Below are 14,012 nucleotides of genomic sequence, written 5' to 3'. Positions count from 1 at the left end.
ATTCTCTGCAGCTCAAGTGTGCTCACAACAATATTTAACCCGCTTGTGACCTGTAATTCACCTGCAGCACTACAGGATCGCATAAGGTATAATTACAATAAACACATCCACTTACTCAATAAAAAAACTCGCTCCTTCCTTCGTAAAACCTTCCTCCCAACCTGAGGGCAGATCTAGGAGGCAAGAAAAGAACACATTTGCCAAACTTTGAGCCTTTCGTTTTATCTATGCACAGGCAACGCGAAAAAAGCAGATAAATGTTTAAATCTAAATGGTTAAACGCACGCATTAACGCACTTACCGGATCGGATCATGTGTCCAGAATTGACAGGTTGACCAGTGCGGGGATGAAGCCAAGTAGTGGCGCGCGCTTCATCGCTGCCAGGAAAACAAACCACCTGTTAGCGATGCAATTGGCTGGAAAACACTCGAACGCTATGAGAAAGGAATGCTTTCTTAGGCAAGAGTAAATAAATATATCCTCACTCAATGAAAAAGACCCTGCCGTCTCTGCATACTCCATAAGAGCCGTTGTCAGGTAAGGTGTCCCGCCGGAGCGGCGCCGCCATTATTCCCGTGTAAAGTCCTGTCTACCTCATATTCCCTCCTCACTGTCCTCCCTGTGCAGCGATCAGCGCTCGGGCAAAAGGCGATTAAAGGGGAGGGCTGACTTTGCACTTGGCGTTCAGTGAGCGAGATTATTAGCCGACGGAAAAATATTAATTCCTTACAGTAGGCTATAAAACACAGATCGAGATAGGCTAGTCGTTGCCCACTCGTTTGTATTTTTATATGACGTGTTTGTGTGCATGTTTTCGTTATAGTGATTGATGATGCATTGAAATGAATTTGTTTATTTGTTTGATTCTGTTGAAGAACAGCCTGTTCTGTTGCCAGGTGCTTTATGAATGCATACAGTGCAACTATTGTTACACAAGTTAAAGGGTTGTTCACCTGAAAATAAAAATGTACTTGCTATTTACTCATGCATCATGCAGATGGTTCAAATGCTTTGATTTTTTAATTAAAAAAAAAAAAATTTTTTTACACAAAATAATGAGATATTTTCAAGAATGTTGGAAACCTGTTACCATCAACATTCATAGTAGGAAAAACAAATAGTACTGAAGTCAATGATTATACTCCAAAATTAAAAAAAATATATATATATGTTTTTGTGGTAGACATAAGAAAGAAACTCAAATACGTTTTAAAATGTGGAGGGTGAAAAAACGATGCCAGAATTTCCATTTTTAGCTGAATATTCCTCCTATATTTACACAGATGGAGATTTGTTAAAGATGATTCAAGTTGTGGCATTTAATTATTATTATTATTATTATTATTTGGTATGTTTATAAATCATTAAAGAGGTATAAAATGGCTTGACTCATTAAATTACATTAAATATTTATGATCAATTCTGTTAATATTTTAATAATAAGTAATTATATATATATATTATTATCGAATTGCACTTCAAACTTTGCTGCTTTATAGTTATAGTTAGTTACTTAGTTATTGTGGTTGGGTTTAACTATGATGCCTATATTTTAATTTGGAGATGTTTTGATTCATGTTTTATTATTTTCTTTATTATTATTATTATTATTTTTATTTTCAGGGCTTGACATACATTTTTTTTCATCACCAGCCACTGTAGCTGAGTTTTCCAACATTACTAGGCATTCATTATTTTCACTTGGCACAATTTTGTTGTTGGGAAATATATATTTGATATGCATAAATTTGACTTTGGCATGCTGAAATTACTTGATTTAAATTGTGTTATGTCCACATGCCTCCTTAACATTTTTTTTTACATGACTTTTTAGGGCTTAACACTAAGGATTAACCATTTTTTCTTCTCTGATCAGACCAAACAAATTATTTCCTTGCCACAAATAACAATAAAATGTGCCAAAACAAGCTAAATTTAGCTGTATACAGTACATACACTTTTTATTTAACAAAATTTTCTAAAAAAAAAATTGACATTTTAAAAAAAGGTTTATCATTTATCTAAAACTACACACAGTAGTTTGTTCAGGTCCCAGATCATCAGGTCGTATAGACAAATGGAGAGTTATCTTCTATTAAATTAATGTTATTGTAAAGGATGATAATTAAACCATAGTAACAAAAATAACTGTAAGCAAAAGAAAGCAGGTGAAAAACATTCTGTGTGTGATAATGAAAGGATGATCACGTGCACACATCAATGTTAGGCCCATTGATAATCTGTTCAAAGAATGGTAAAAGCGAAAGTGTAAACAGCTGCTGCATACAGTACAAAAAATATGGAGATGTCTTGAAAGCAGCAGGACTGTGGGTGCACCATTTTTTCCAATCTATTTCAAAGAGAAACAATCGCACCAGTTGCGTTTCCAGGCACAATTGTTTTGCGCAAGGAAACAAGAGCTTTTAAGCACTTCCGCACATCACATCAGCTGTTCCTCGCTTACAACGTCAGTGAGCGAGGATCGCCTATTTGCCTGTGTCTCACCGTGCGCCTGATCATCCTCATTTGGTATTCACCTGCTTTCTTTTGTTCGCCTAAACAGTCATCAATCTATCTGCCAAAAGTGGCTAGTAGGGGTGTCTGTCTAAACCGCCGCAGATGAAATCTAACCGCATTTGGTGGGTGTTAATGTCAAGGTCTTATTATTATTTTATTTTATTTTTATTTTATTAAATGGATAGTTTGCCCTAAAATGAAGATTTTGTCATCATTTACTCCACTTGTTCCAAACCTGTTTGAGTTTTTTTCTTCTGTTGCACTCCAGCTGATAATACTGGCATAGCCCCCCTCTAGAGTGTGTCCTCACTGCAGCCTGTAGCATGATGACATACTGGATCAGGTCCAATATGTAGTGGATGCACATGCGTGATCGGTTGTTGCTAGAAAATAATTATTCATATTAATTATTAAATTACTTGTATTGCTAGTGGAGGCAGAACAGCGAGAGGAAGGTGAGGCAGGTCCATGAGGCACCAGCAGATCCGGGTCGTGGACAAGAGGCAAGTCTGAAGCTTGGAGCAGAGAGGAGGCCCTGAAGCTTGAAGCTAAGGCAGATTTGGGTAAGTCAAATCTGGGTCAGGAGGCTCTATTGAATCTGGAGTCACTGGTGAATCAGGAGTCTCTGGATCAGAAGGTTTTGGAGAATCTGGAAGCTCTGGCAGTGGCCATTTTTGGAGTTTAGGCTGCAATGACTATGACAGCTCTGGCAAAGATTGGCATTCTTGGGGGCAGTGGAATCAGTGGCTCTGGCAGCTGTGGTCCAGCAGGAAAAGCTCTGACAGGGCCACCAATTCTTATAGCTCAGGCAATGGCAATTCTTGATACTCTTCAAATAGAAACTATGACAGGTAAAGACTCAGGACAGGTAGCCATCTTGTGATCTGACGGTGGACTGGCAGCTGGTATTTTCGGAGGTGCCAGACTAGTAGGCACTAGAACTGTTGAATACCAGGATGCATTGGAGCTGCAGGCTGGCTCTAGGGATGTGCTGAGGTGAAACAGGTGTTTCGACACAATGTCAAGATCCCGAACCGCAGATGTTTGAACACTGCTCTGAAACAATTTAAAACACCCAGGTCACGTGACTAAAGCAAATCAATGGATTGGTCATTTGACAAGCATTCCAAGCCCTGGCGAATCTGCATTTAATTGACAGGGTCGAAAACAAAACACATTACAAGAACAGAGTAATATAAAATAATTTTAAATGACTGTAATTGCTTCCTGGATTGAAACACTATTTGTCTGCATGCCAGTCAGGAACACTAACCACTCCACTAAATCATTTGATATCTCAACTATGCACTGTAGAGTATAAGTGCTCAATTCGCGTAACTGTTACTTTGTTAAATTTGTTTCAGAGCAATACTTAGAAAATGACCACTTGGTGTTATTGTAGAGTTGGGTTTCAAAGCATTTCGAAGCTTCGACACATATCCTTATGCTTTATTCACACCAGATACGAAACGCGCAAATAAATTGCACTATTCACGCGTAAATAGACGCGTGACCATTTTGAGTTTACTCAATTCATTCACACATCAAATCGGCTTCATTAGCGTGTCAAATTCATTTCACAACAGACGTGGAATTGCGTCATAGGCGGGGCTTCTGTCTGCCCGGTGACTCTAGCTTCGTTGCTAAATGACTAACATGGATTTAATTGAGAGAATAGCTGTTTATGTGCTTTAGGAAGGCTGATAAACAGCGTAGATTCGTTTGGAGCCGTGCCTGAATCCACTAGATTCATTCAGAGGTGCACCCAGCTCTGTGAGTTCATAAACTCCTCCAGAAACTATACCTGGATGATTGAAGCGCTCAACTTGCTCAATTTGCTCCTCCTCATTCGTGCGTATTGCGTTGCAGGATGTCTATTCACGTCTTTGCATTAGCTTAACATGTAAATCACTCACGCTTGATGCTTCATATGTGTCTGGTGTGAACGCAGCATTAGAGTATTTGAGTGTTTCACGAATCCTCGCTCTGCCCACCACTAACTGGCAGTGCGTCTAGGCATGCTGACCTGGATGCACTGAAGCCGCAGTGGGACTGAATCCTGGAGCAGCCACAATGAGAGAGTAAATTACGGGCCATTTTAGTCAGTAATCAGCAGGTGTCAGTATAATGATTAGATTATGTCCAGATTATGAGTATAGTGTGCATGTAATGAGAACAAAGTAGTGTGGGAGGTGTAGTCCAGGTGGTAGTTGAGATGAGATAGTCGAAGTGCCATAGTGGGTCTAGGCACTCCAGCTGAGAATTGGGATTCTTACATGGTATTTTGTATTAATGTTCTATAGCTGCATTTTTATCAGTATTCTTCATAAGACCTTGATTTGGGTTTAGCAGTAGAAAGAAATTCATAAATGTTTACAACCCATTAAGTGTGAGTAAACAATGAGGAAATGTTCATTTTTGGGTGAACTATTAACCAGTTTACGTATTTTCACTTACCAACTGCAAAAATTAAATGCTAGGCTGAGTGACTCATTCTAACTAACAAGTTGCTAAGATCTGTTAGGTTTTTACTTGTACAGCAGTCCTATTTTTTGAGGACTGCTGAGTGTGTCCTAGAAGAGTTCAACCTAAAAGGTTCACCCACTTTTTCATATGGTTGTATTGTGACATCTAGAGGCATGGCAGTGTAATGCAACGGTTTCACACTATCAGAAATGTGCTCATGAATACTCATGATTAAATTATTTAGGTGAAAACTAGACGCAACTTTGCTGATGTTTGTGTCTTATCCTGTTGTTTTGACAAATTGTAGAAATTCTAAAGAACATGCATGAAGTTTTGGGATTTGATCATTTTGTACATGTCCTCAGTCTACAGTATGTTTATGTTTTTACCACAGCATCCATCTTTTGTTGACTGTCGTCTGCTAGCTAAAATTGTAGGCTGTCACAAAATTGAAATCACCGTAAGCTAGTTTCTTGACAATAATAAGTGCACCCCGTGTGTTTGATCAGTTTGTATTAAATGATATCCAAAACTAAAAAATCTGTTTTCATTTCCTCACCCATCACTTGTTCCAAACTTGTTTGAATTTTTGGTTCTGTTTTATATTAAAATGGCTTTAAGTATCTACAATATACAGTGCTCAGCATAACTGAGTACTCTCCCTTTTGAAAATGAATATTTTTCTCCATTTCTTAGTGAATATGCAATGTATTTGGGTGCATTTAAACAAGATTTATTAAACAGATATATTTATTAAAATAATATTTTAGTCACCAAACATATTTAGAAATAGAAAGATAATACAATTGAATGCATGCAAAATATTGGGGAAAAATACAAACTACAAAATTTCAACAAATTTTAATATTTTTTTGTTTCTCTTGAATTTTGCTCTCTTTAAATTTTTGTATTTAATATTTTCCCATTATATACACATTTGATTGTACTAGTTTTTGGACCAGTTATTTTATTAGATAAGCTCTATTTCAGCTTGCTGTCTAATAATGTATATGCACAAACATAACATTGTAAAGTTTATAGAAAATATTCATTTGAATGAGAGATTTGTTGAGCACTATACATTTAAATGCACTTATTATGTAATACACGTTTTTTACATTGCACTTATATTTAAAAGATATACATGTGCATGTAAATACATCTTTAAACCATTTAATTACCCTATAAACCCCACCCTACCACCATCTTTATACAACCCAAGTACCCATACTACCAAACACATTATCAATGGCGCCCCCTTGTGGTGAATGTTATGCAGAACATGCAATCAGCCAAAGGTCGTAAAGATTAAATGGTCATTCTCGAGGATTTATGCTGTTATTACTACATGTGTGCTGCACTGGTTTATGTAACATGAAAACACAGAGAGGTTCATCTGCTAAAATTAACTTCTGAAAAAATACATGCAATAATGAACAATGTGTTTTAGCTATTACAAGCATAATGAATTAGATAAAGTGTTTTTTTACTTATATATATATATATATATATATATATATATATATATATATATATATATATATATATATATATATATTATTTTAATATATAATAACCGAATGACATTTTTTGGTCTAGATTGACATAATGACATTACATGGTTACTCTTGTCTGCTTAAAAGCAATGTTCACCCAAAACTAAAAAAAAAAATTATTTACTTCAACACAAAAGAAGATTTTTTGAAGAAAGCACATAACCGATCGTCATTGATATCTGTCTTATTTGTTTTTCCTAATATGGATGCCAGTGGTTACAGGTTTTCATCTTTCTTCAAAATATATTTTTGTGTTAAACACAATAAAGAAACTAATTGAGGTTTGGAACCATTTAAAAGTGAGTAAATAGTGAGGTTTCACCACTTCTTAAATGTGCTCTATTGACTTTTGACTATTGACTATTCTATTAACTCAAGACTTTACTTTGGAGGACAAGTGGGTTTAGTGAACTGTCATGTTCAAGAAAACCAGTTTGATATGATTGTAAATTTGTGTCATTTGGTGTGGTCTCCAGCTAATAACAAAAGAAAGGCCTAAAGTGCTCATAAAGGGAAGAACATGGACAGCAACTACACTTTAAATAATTGTGGGATTTTAAGGGATTCAGGGTGCTTTCACACCTGTGAATCGATTCAGTTGTTCCGAAACAGAGATTACAATTGTTACATTGTTGCTCTTTGCTCTTGGAGCGGTTCGCTTTCACACTGCAAAGTTTCTAATCGGACCAAAAGAGCTGAAACAAGTCACGTGCGACTAAACTCTCCTTACATTGGTCAGAGTGTCAGGGTTTATTTTGCAGCGTCCCGCTAAGCTGTCAGGAGAGGTGGTGGTTTGGTGGTGATTGACAGGGTGCGCGCAAGGAACGTGTCTGAGGAGAGATGCGGTGGGGAGGGGTGAGAAGGGTGCGCGAGATGCCTATTTGAGGACCGGGAGGGAGACGCGAGATTACCGGGAGATCATCACTTGTTTGTGGGCATCCGGAGTCTCGCGAAACTTCCCGCCATACTCATAATTCTCTCTTTATATAGCCGTAAGCCTATTAAATATCCATAAAACACTGTGATATAAGCGCGCTCAGATCGGATTGCTTTCTCACTGCAATCGAACCGCACTAGGGTTCGTTTCAATCGAGCCGAGCGATTACTTTGGCGCGGAACAGAGCGCGATTGCCCTGTTCACATATGCCAAACTAACCGTGCTAACTGGGATACGTTCCGAAACAAAAGTGTAGGTGTGAAAGCTCCCAGAGAAATTTTTCCCAGCAAGCACAAGAAGTCACATGATGTCAGATTGACGTTGTACTCTACGACTGTGCAGGGATGGTGCATTTTGTTTGGAAATGAAAATCTCATTCATGTCAGAACCCAACATCAGGCGGACATCAGTGTCCAACATCTAACCTAGAATCAACCAAGTATCAACATCTAATGATGTTACAGCTTGACGTTATGTGGATGTTACCACTATTAAATGTTGGATTATGGTTGCTATACCTGACGAATAAATGTCAGTATTTGACATCAATATGACATTGGTTTAAGATGTTGGCTCAAATATGGATTTTGGTCACTTTCCGACAGGGGCGGACTGGCCATCTGGCAATTCTGGCAAATGCCAGAAGGGCCGGACCATTTTTTTAAAATGTTGGCCGGTCAGTTTTTTATTTTTATTTTAATATTATTTTTTATATGTATCGTTTTTACATGCAGGCAGCTTTTATCTCGTGCAACATGTGAATATTATGATGACGTTGATGATGGTAATAATAGTAATAATAATAATAGTAAATGTTAAGCATTTGGCCCAATCGGGGTTGGTTTCGAGAGGGGCCGACTCAATCAAAGGTTACGCGGACATAATCAAAATCTGGCAAGAATGTCAAACAAACAGTAGCCTACATATGGTAATGTGGGCTGGTGTGGCTATAGTGCCAGGGCTGAATTTTTGTCCCAGTCCATCCCTGCTTTCCGACAACCTAAAATCAACCAAATAGCACTGTCTTATTGGATGTCAAAATAATGAGCATGATTGAGCTCAAAGTGATCCTAGTTTACAATAAATGGATAGTTTTCTCCCTACTGCTCTATCTTCATTTTGGAAGTATCCCCCCTTCCACCCCATCTCCTCCTTTTTTCTCCCTTTTCTAAGGGAGGAGCTCTCGAGACCTATCTGATCTTGACCTTAGGCTCAAGTATCTCCGAGCTCAGGGTTCTCTCCAGGGACAGCATGCCAAACCTGCTATAAACGCTAAGCATATATAAGTGGGAACTCTTGAAACTCTGGCCAAAGAAGGATATACTGAAGAATGTTGGGGAAAAACAGCTAATCGACATCAAAAACATGTCAAAATCTATTTTGATCTGCAGTTGACACCCAGACACTAATGCTCTTTTTACCGCCAAAATAACTATTATATACTGTAGCCTAACATAAGAAAATCGATATGACGTCTGTTGACTGTCAAAACATTAAATTGACATTTTTTTTTCTCGCCAATGTTAGATGACAATTTGATGTCATGTTGACATCAAAGTAGTCAAATGACATCATATCGATCATGGTGCCCGCAGATTTGTGTGTGCATTGAACAGAAGAAAGGTGAGGAAAGTGTGAGTAATGTTGAGGACACTGTCATGTTTTTGGTAAACTATGTTGCTCAAGGGGGCTGAAAAAGAAAACAAATATACACCACACATCATTTCCAGGTGGATTCACACTTTCTGTTGTTTACACCAAATTATACTCTACCATCTGAATGTCGCAGCAGTAATCAAAAATCTTCACATCAGACATTCCTTTTTCCAGTTTTCTTGTTGTCTAATTTTGATGAGTCTGTGTGAATTTAAGCCTCAGTTTCCTGTTCTCAGCTGACAGGAGTGACACCTGCATGAAAAAACTACCAGCATGCAGGGAATTCTGAGAAAGTCAGTTTATGGTTATTCACAGTTTATACTTACACACTCACCAGACACTTTATTAGGTACACCTGTCCAACTGCTCGTTAATGCAAATTTCTAATTAGCCAATCACATGGCAGCAACGCAATGCTTTAGGCATGTAGACATGGTCAAGACCATCTGCTGCAGTTCAAGAGCATCAGAATGGGGAAGAAAGATGATTTAAGTGACTTTGAACGTTGGATGGTTGTTGGTGCCAGATAGGCAGGTCTGAGTATTTTCAGAAACTGCTGATCTACTGGGATTTTCACGAACAACTGTGTCTATTGTTTACTGAGAATGGTCAGAAAAAGAGAACATATCCAGTGAGTGGCAGTTCTGTGGGCACAAATGCCTTGTTGAGGTAAGAGGAGAATGGCCAGACTGGTTCCAGCTGATAGAAAGTCAACAGTAACTCAAATAACCACTTTCTACAACCGAGGTATGCAGAAGAGCATCTCTGAATGTAGGACACATCCCAACCTAGAGCCAGATGGGCTAAAGCAGCTGAAGACCACACGGAATGCCACTCCTATCAGCTAAGAACAGAAAACTGAGGCTACAATTGGCACAGACTCACCAAAATTGGACATTAGAAGACTGGAAAAACGTTACCTGGTCTGATAAGTCTCGATTTCTGCTGTAACATTTGAATAGTAGGGTCAAACTTTGGTCTCAACAATGCATGGATTCATCCTGCCTTGTATCAAGGGTTCAGGCTGGTGGTGGAGGTGTGATGGTGTGGGTGATATTTTCTTGGCACACTTTGGGCCCATTAGTACCAATTGAGCATAATGTCAATGCCACAGCCTATTGTTGCTGACCGTGTCCATCCATTTATGACCACAGTGTACATATCGTCTCAGACTTAAGCTGCGGTCACTCTGGGCTTTTCCTCCCATAGACTTCCATTCATACGCACACGAACGCGTCAGATCGGAAACGCAGTATCATGCGTTAAGTTTCGCAGGTTGCTGCTGTGCAAAGTTCAAGCTTGGTGAACTCTGACCTGTGAAATCGCATCACTTGACTGACTCAAAACATGACCTCTCTGGACAGAAATTTAAAACATGGAGCAATCGCTCACTTTTTTAATGCCTAATAATCTTGTTTATTTCCGCCCCTTTTCGCAGCGCCGCACGACAGAATTTTGCATTATCAAACTCTAGTGTGACAGCAGCTTTACCGTGAATCAGACTGGTTTCTTGAACATGTCAATGAGCTCACATTACTTAAATGGCCTCCACAGTCACCAGTTCTCAATCCAATAGAGCACCCCTTGGGATGTGGTGGAACCCCGTTTCACTTCATGGATGTGCAGCTGACAAATCTGCAGAAACTGCATTATGCTTCCATGTCAATATGGAAATCTCTGAGTATTTCCAGTACGTTGTTGAATCTATGCCACGAAAAAATAAGGCAGTTCTGAAGGCAAAAGATGGTCCAACCTGGTACTAGTAAGGTGTACTTAATAAAGTGGCCCGTGAGTGTATATCACTCCAATATGATTGTAGACACACTATACCTACTGTACACACAGTTCTATCCAAACAGCTTCCAAAACTTGATTTTCATCATCAGTGGCTTTTAAAGTGTGATTTAAATGCTTAACAAGATTAATTAGGTTTATGAGGCAAGTTAGGGTAATTAGGTAGTAACGATGGTTTGTTTCTGAGATAATCAGTAAAAAACATTGCAAAAGGGAGCTAATAAAATTTAATTTGTTTAAAAAAAATGAAAAACTGATTTTATTCTAGTCAAAATAAAGCAAATAAGACTTTCTTCAAAAGGTAAAATATTATAGAAAATACTGTGAAAATGTCCTTGCTCTGTTAAACATCATTTGGGAAATATTTGAAAAAGAAAAAATTCACAGGAGGGCTAATCATTTAAACTTCAACTGTATATAGAAAACTTTTAATCAGGTTACAGATTTTTACTGTAGCATTTTCATTCATTTATTCTCTTTTAAGCTTAGCCCCTTTATTAATCTGGGGTCGCCACAGCGGAATGAACCGCCTACTTATCCAACATTTGCTTCACACAGCGGATGCCCTTCCAGCTGCAACCCATCACTGGGAAACATCCATACACACCCATACACTATGGTCAATTTTAGCATACCCAATTCACCTGTACCACATGTCTTTGGACTTGTGGGGGAAACTGGAGCACCGGAGAAAACCCACGCGAACACGGGGAGAACATACAAACTCCACACAGAAATGAAAACTGACCCAGCCAAGGCTCTAACCGGCAACCTTCTTGCTGTGAGGCGAACGTGACTGTAGCATTTTTACAGTTGAAATCACAGCCATTTCTTTTTAAAGTGTACACTGAAATAATGGCTTCTGCAAAATTGTTGCAAACAATTTAGAAATGTTGAATTTAAACAAACAAATTGAGAAATGTTCAACTAAATTTGTTTGTTTAAATTCAGAATAAATAATTTGTTTACAAACACTTAGCAATTTTTTCTTATTTTAACTAATTTTACTAATTTGGTAATTTATTAAAGCCAAGGAATCATCTTTAAATCCTTTTTTTTTGTAAGTGTAGACCTGTTTAATACAAAATAACACTGTGAACTACTGTTCCTAATTTGAATATTCAAACTTTTATTTTAGTTTTACATATAAGACAGGGAAGTGTCCTCATTTGTGAAGAATCGTTTTTGCAACTGCATTCTGACCATGCATATTTTCTGCCATTTAATCCCGCCTAAACATGACTATTTCACAAGCAACCCAGCTCGAATTTCTTTCTGTAACATTAGAAGGTGTCCGACCACCTGTGCTGCTGCTGCTGTTGTTTTTTTTTTCATCATCTCACACATTGTGGCTGCTGACTCCTCTATTGCATCAGGCAGTCGGTGCTTTGTAATTGTGACTCCAGAGATCCCCCTTCTCAAGCGTTGGACTCTCCAGGATGAGTAATAGAGACTGGGGCCATGTTGGCCACCCTCCCACAACACAACCAAACCACTGCTGCAATCACATGCAATCCTCTCACTGCCAAATACCGGTTGCTTAGAGACCAAGGTCACCTGGGTGAAAGCACCTGAGGAGAGGAAGACATCATAGCAGCTCCAAATGCAACCATACCATCATCTACACTGACAAACAGCTCTTTCTAAACCAATAGCGTTCAAATAAGTGCAGCGTTCAGTCAGCGAGCCTTTATTTTACAGCTAATGTGGTGTTAAACACTTTCGTAATTTCCTCTGTGCAACTTTACAGCATCCATAATTGAGATTGAAATGCAGCGCAATTAACTCAAGGACAGAAGCGGCGTTAAAGCAGGCCTGCAATCTGTTGTCACAGCGTGTAACATTGCGTAAACGATTGCTTGTCTTTGCACCATGCAAGTTTGTGTTGTCGAGGGGAGATGCTAATTGATTTCTTCTCAAGGGAGAGAGTTTCATCACGCTTTGTTTTTAACCCTCTCGTACAAGGTGGCACACGCTGATCTCTCAGGAGTTCTTCGGCTTTACAGAGTCTCAGACACACTGAAGTGAAACAAATGGGCCAGGACGCAGCGTTCAAGGAAATTATTGTACAATCAGCTAATGCAAAGCGTTTATTAAGGATTTAGAAGGGTAGTGTATGAATAAAATACAGGATTTTAAAAACCAAGACGCTTGTTGTTTATTTTTTTAAATGTACAAACTGCAATGATTGATCAAATTTAGCAAATGTTTTATTTAATACAATTTAAGCTGCTCAAAAGTTGGAGGTTGGTAAGATTATAAATATACGTATACACTACCGGTCAAAAGTTTGGGGTCAGTAGGGTTTTTAAAGGTTTTAAAATAAGCTTCTCTTGCTCACCAAGGCTGCATTACTTAACTCAATTCAATTCATCTTTATTTCTAAAGCACTTTCACAATGTAGATTGGGTCAAAGCAGCTTCACATAAAAGATTATGGTGAATTGAAACAGTGTCAGTTTAGTTTTCAGAGTTTAAGTTCAGTTCAGTTTAGTTCAGTTCAGTGTGTTTTAATATTCACTGCTGAGAGTCCAAACACTGAAGAGTAATCCATCGATGTGCAGCTCTACAAGTCGTTAACTATTCAAGCCAGTGGCGACAACGGCGAGGAAAAAAACTTCACCAATGGGCGAAAGTGAAGTAAAAACCTCGAGAGGGTACAACTATTTCCAATATGGCCAACGATTCTCATATTGATTTAATCAAAAATATAAAACAAATTGTGAAATGTTTTTGCACTATAAAATAACTGTTCAAAAGTAGTTTATAATTCAATCATTTACTCAAGTGATTTTAAAGATGAATTTTCAGCTTCATTACTCCAGTCTTAAGAGTCACATGATACTTCAGAAATTCTTCTAATATTAAATTATTATTATTATTAATTTTAATAGTAATTAAAACAATGATGACTGGAGTAAACATTTCATTTGAATAAACATACAATAAGTAATAAATAAATACTTAATAAATAATTGTTTAACAATTTACTTTTTTTTTTTACATTTAATAAATGCCTCCTTGATGAACAGAATAATTTTCTTAAATAAAAAATAAAAAAAACTGACCCCAAACTTTTGACTGGT

At 37.9% G+C, this 14,012-nt stretch overlaps 1 protein-coding gene and 1 long non-coding RNA gene across 13 annotated transcripts in view; one reads left to right on the top strand and one right to left on the bottom strand.

Annotated features, from left to right (window-relative positions):
* plekha7a (pleckstrin homology domain containing A7a) overlaps positions 1–655 on the bottom strand; it is a 211,785-nt gene extending 211,130 nt beyond the window's left edge. For 11 of the 12 annotated variants that reach the window (XR_015514422.1, XM_087292558.1, XM_087292559.1 and 8 more), the window contains exons 1-3: positions 487–655; positions 302–378; positions 116–173 (exon numbers count right to left, since the gene is read on the bottom strand). Coding sequence is in view for 10 of the 12 variants with exons in the window: in XM_087292558.1 (XP_087148684.1) it covers positions 116–173; positions 302–378; positions 487–569 (218 nt within the window). In the remaining 2 variants the exon portion in view is untranslated. 12 annotated transcript variants of the gene reach the window in all.
* Positions 1–14,012, top strand: part of LOC147832840 (uncharacterized) — a 418,098-nt gene that overhangs the window by 345,690 nt on the left and 58,396 nt on the right. The gene's annotated exons all lie outside the window — the stretch shown is intronic.

The sequence above is a fragment of the Danio rerio genome, chromosome 18, assembly GCF_052040795.2.
Source record: "Danio rerio strain M-AB ecotype USA chromosome 18, GRCz13ab, whole genome shotgun sequence".
NCBI classification, from domain to species: Eukaryota; Metazoa; Chordata; class Actinopteri; order Cypriniformes; family Danionidae; genus Danio; species Danio rerio.
The sequence above is the reverse complement of the archived record's forward strand: the minus strand, read 5'-3'. Positions and strand labels throughout refer to the sequence as shown.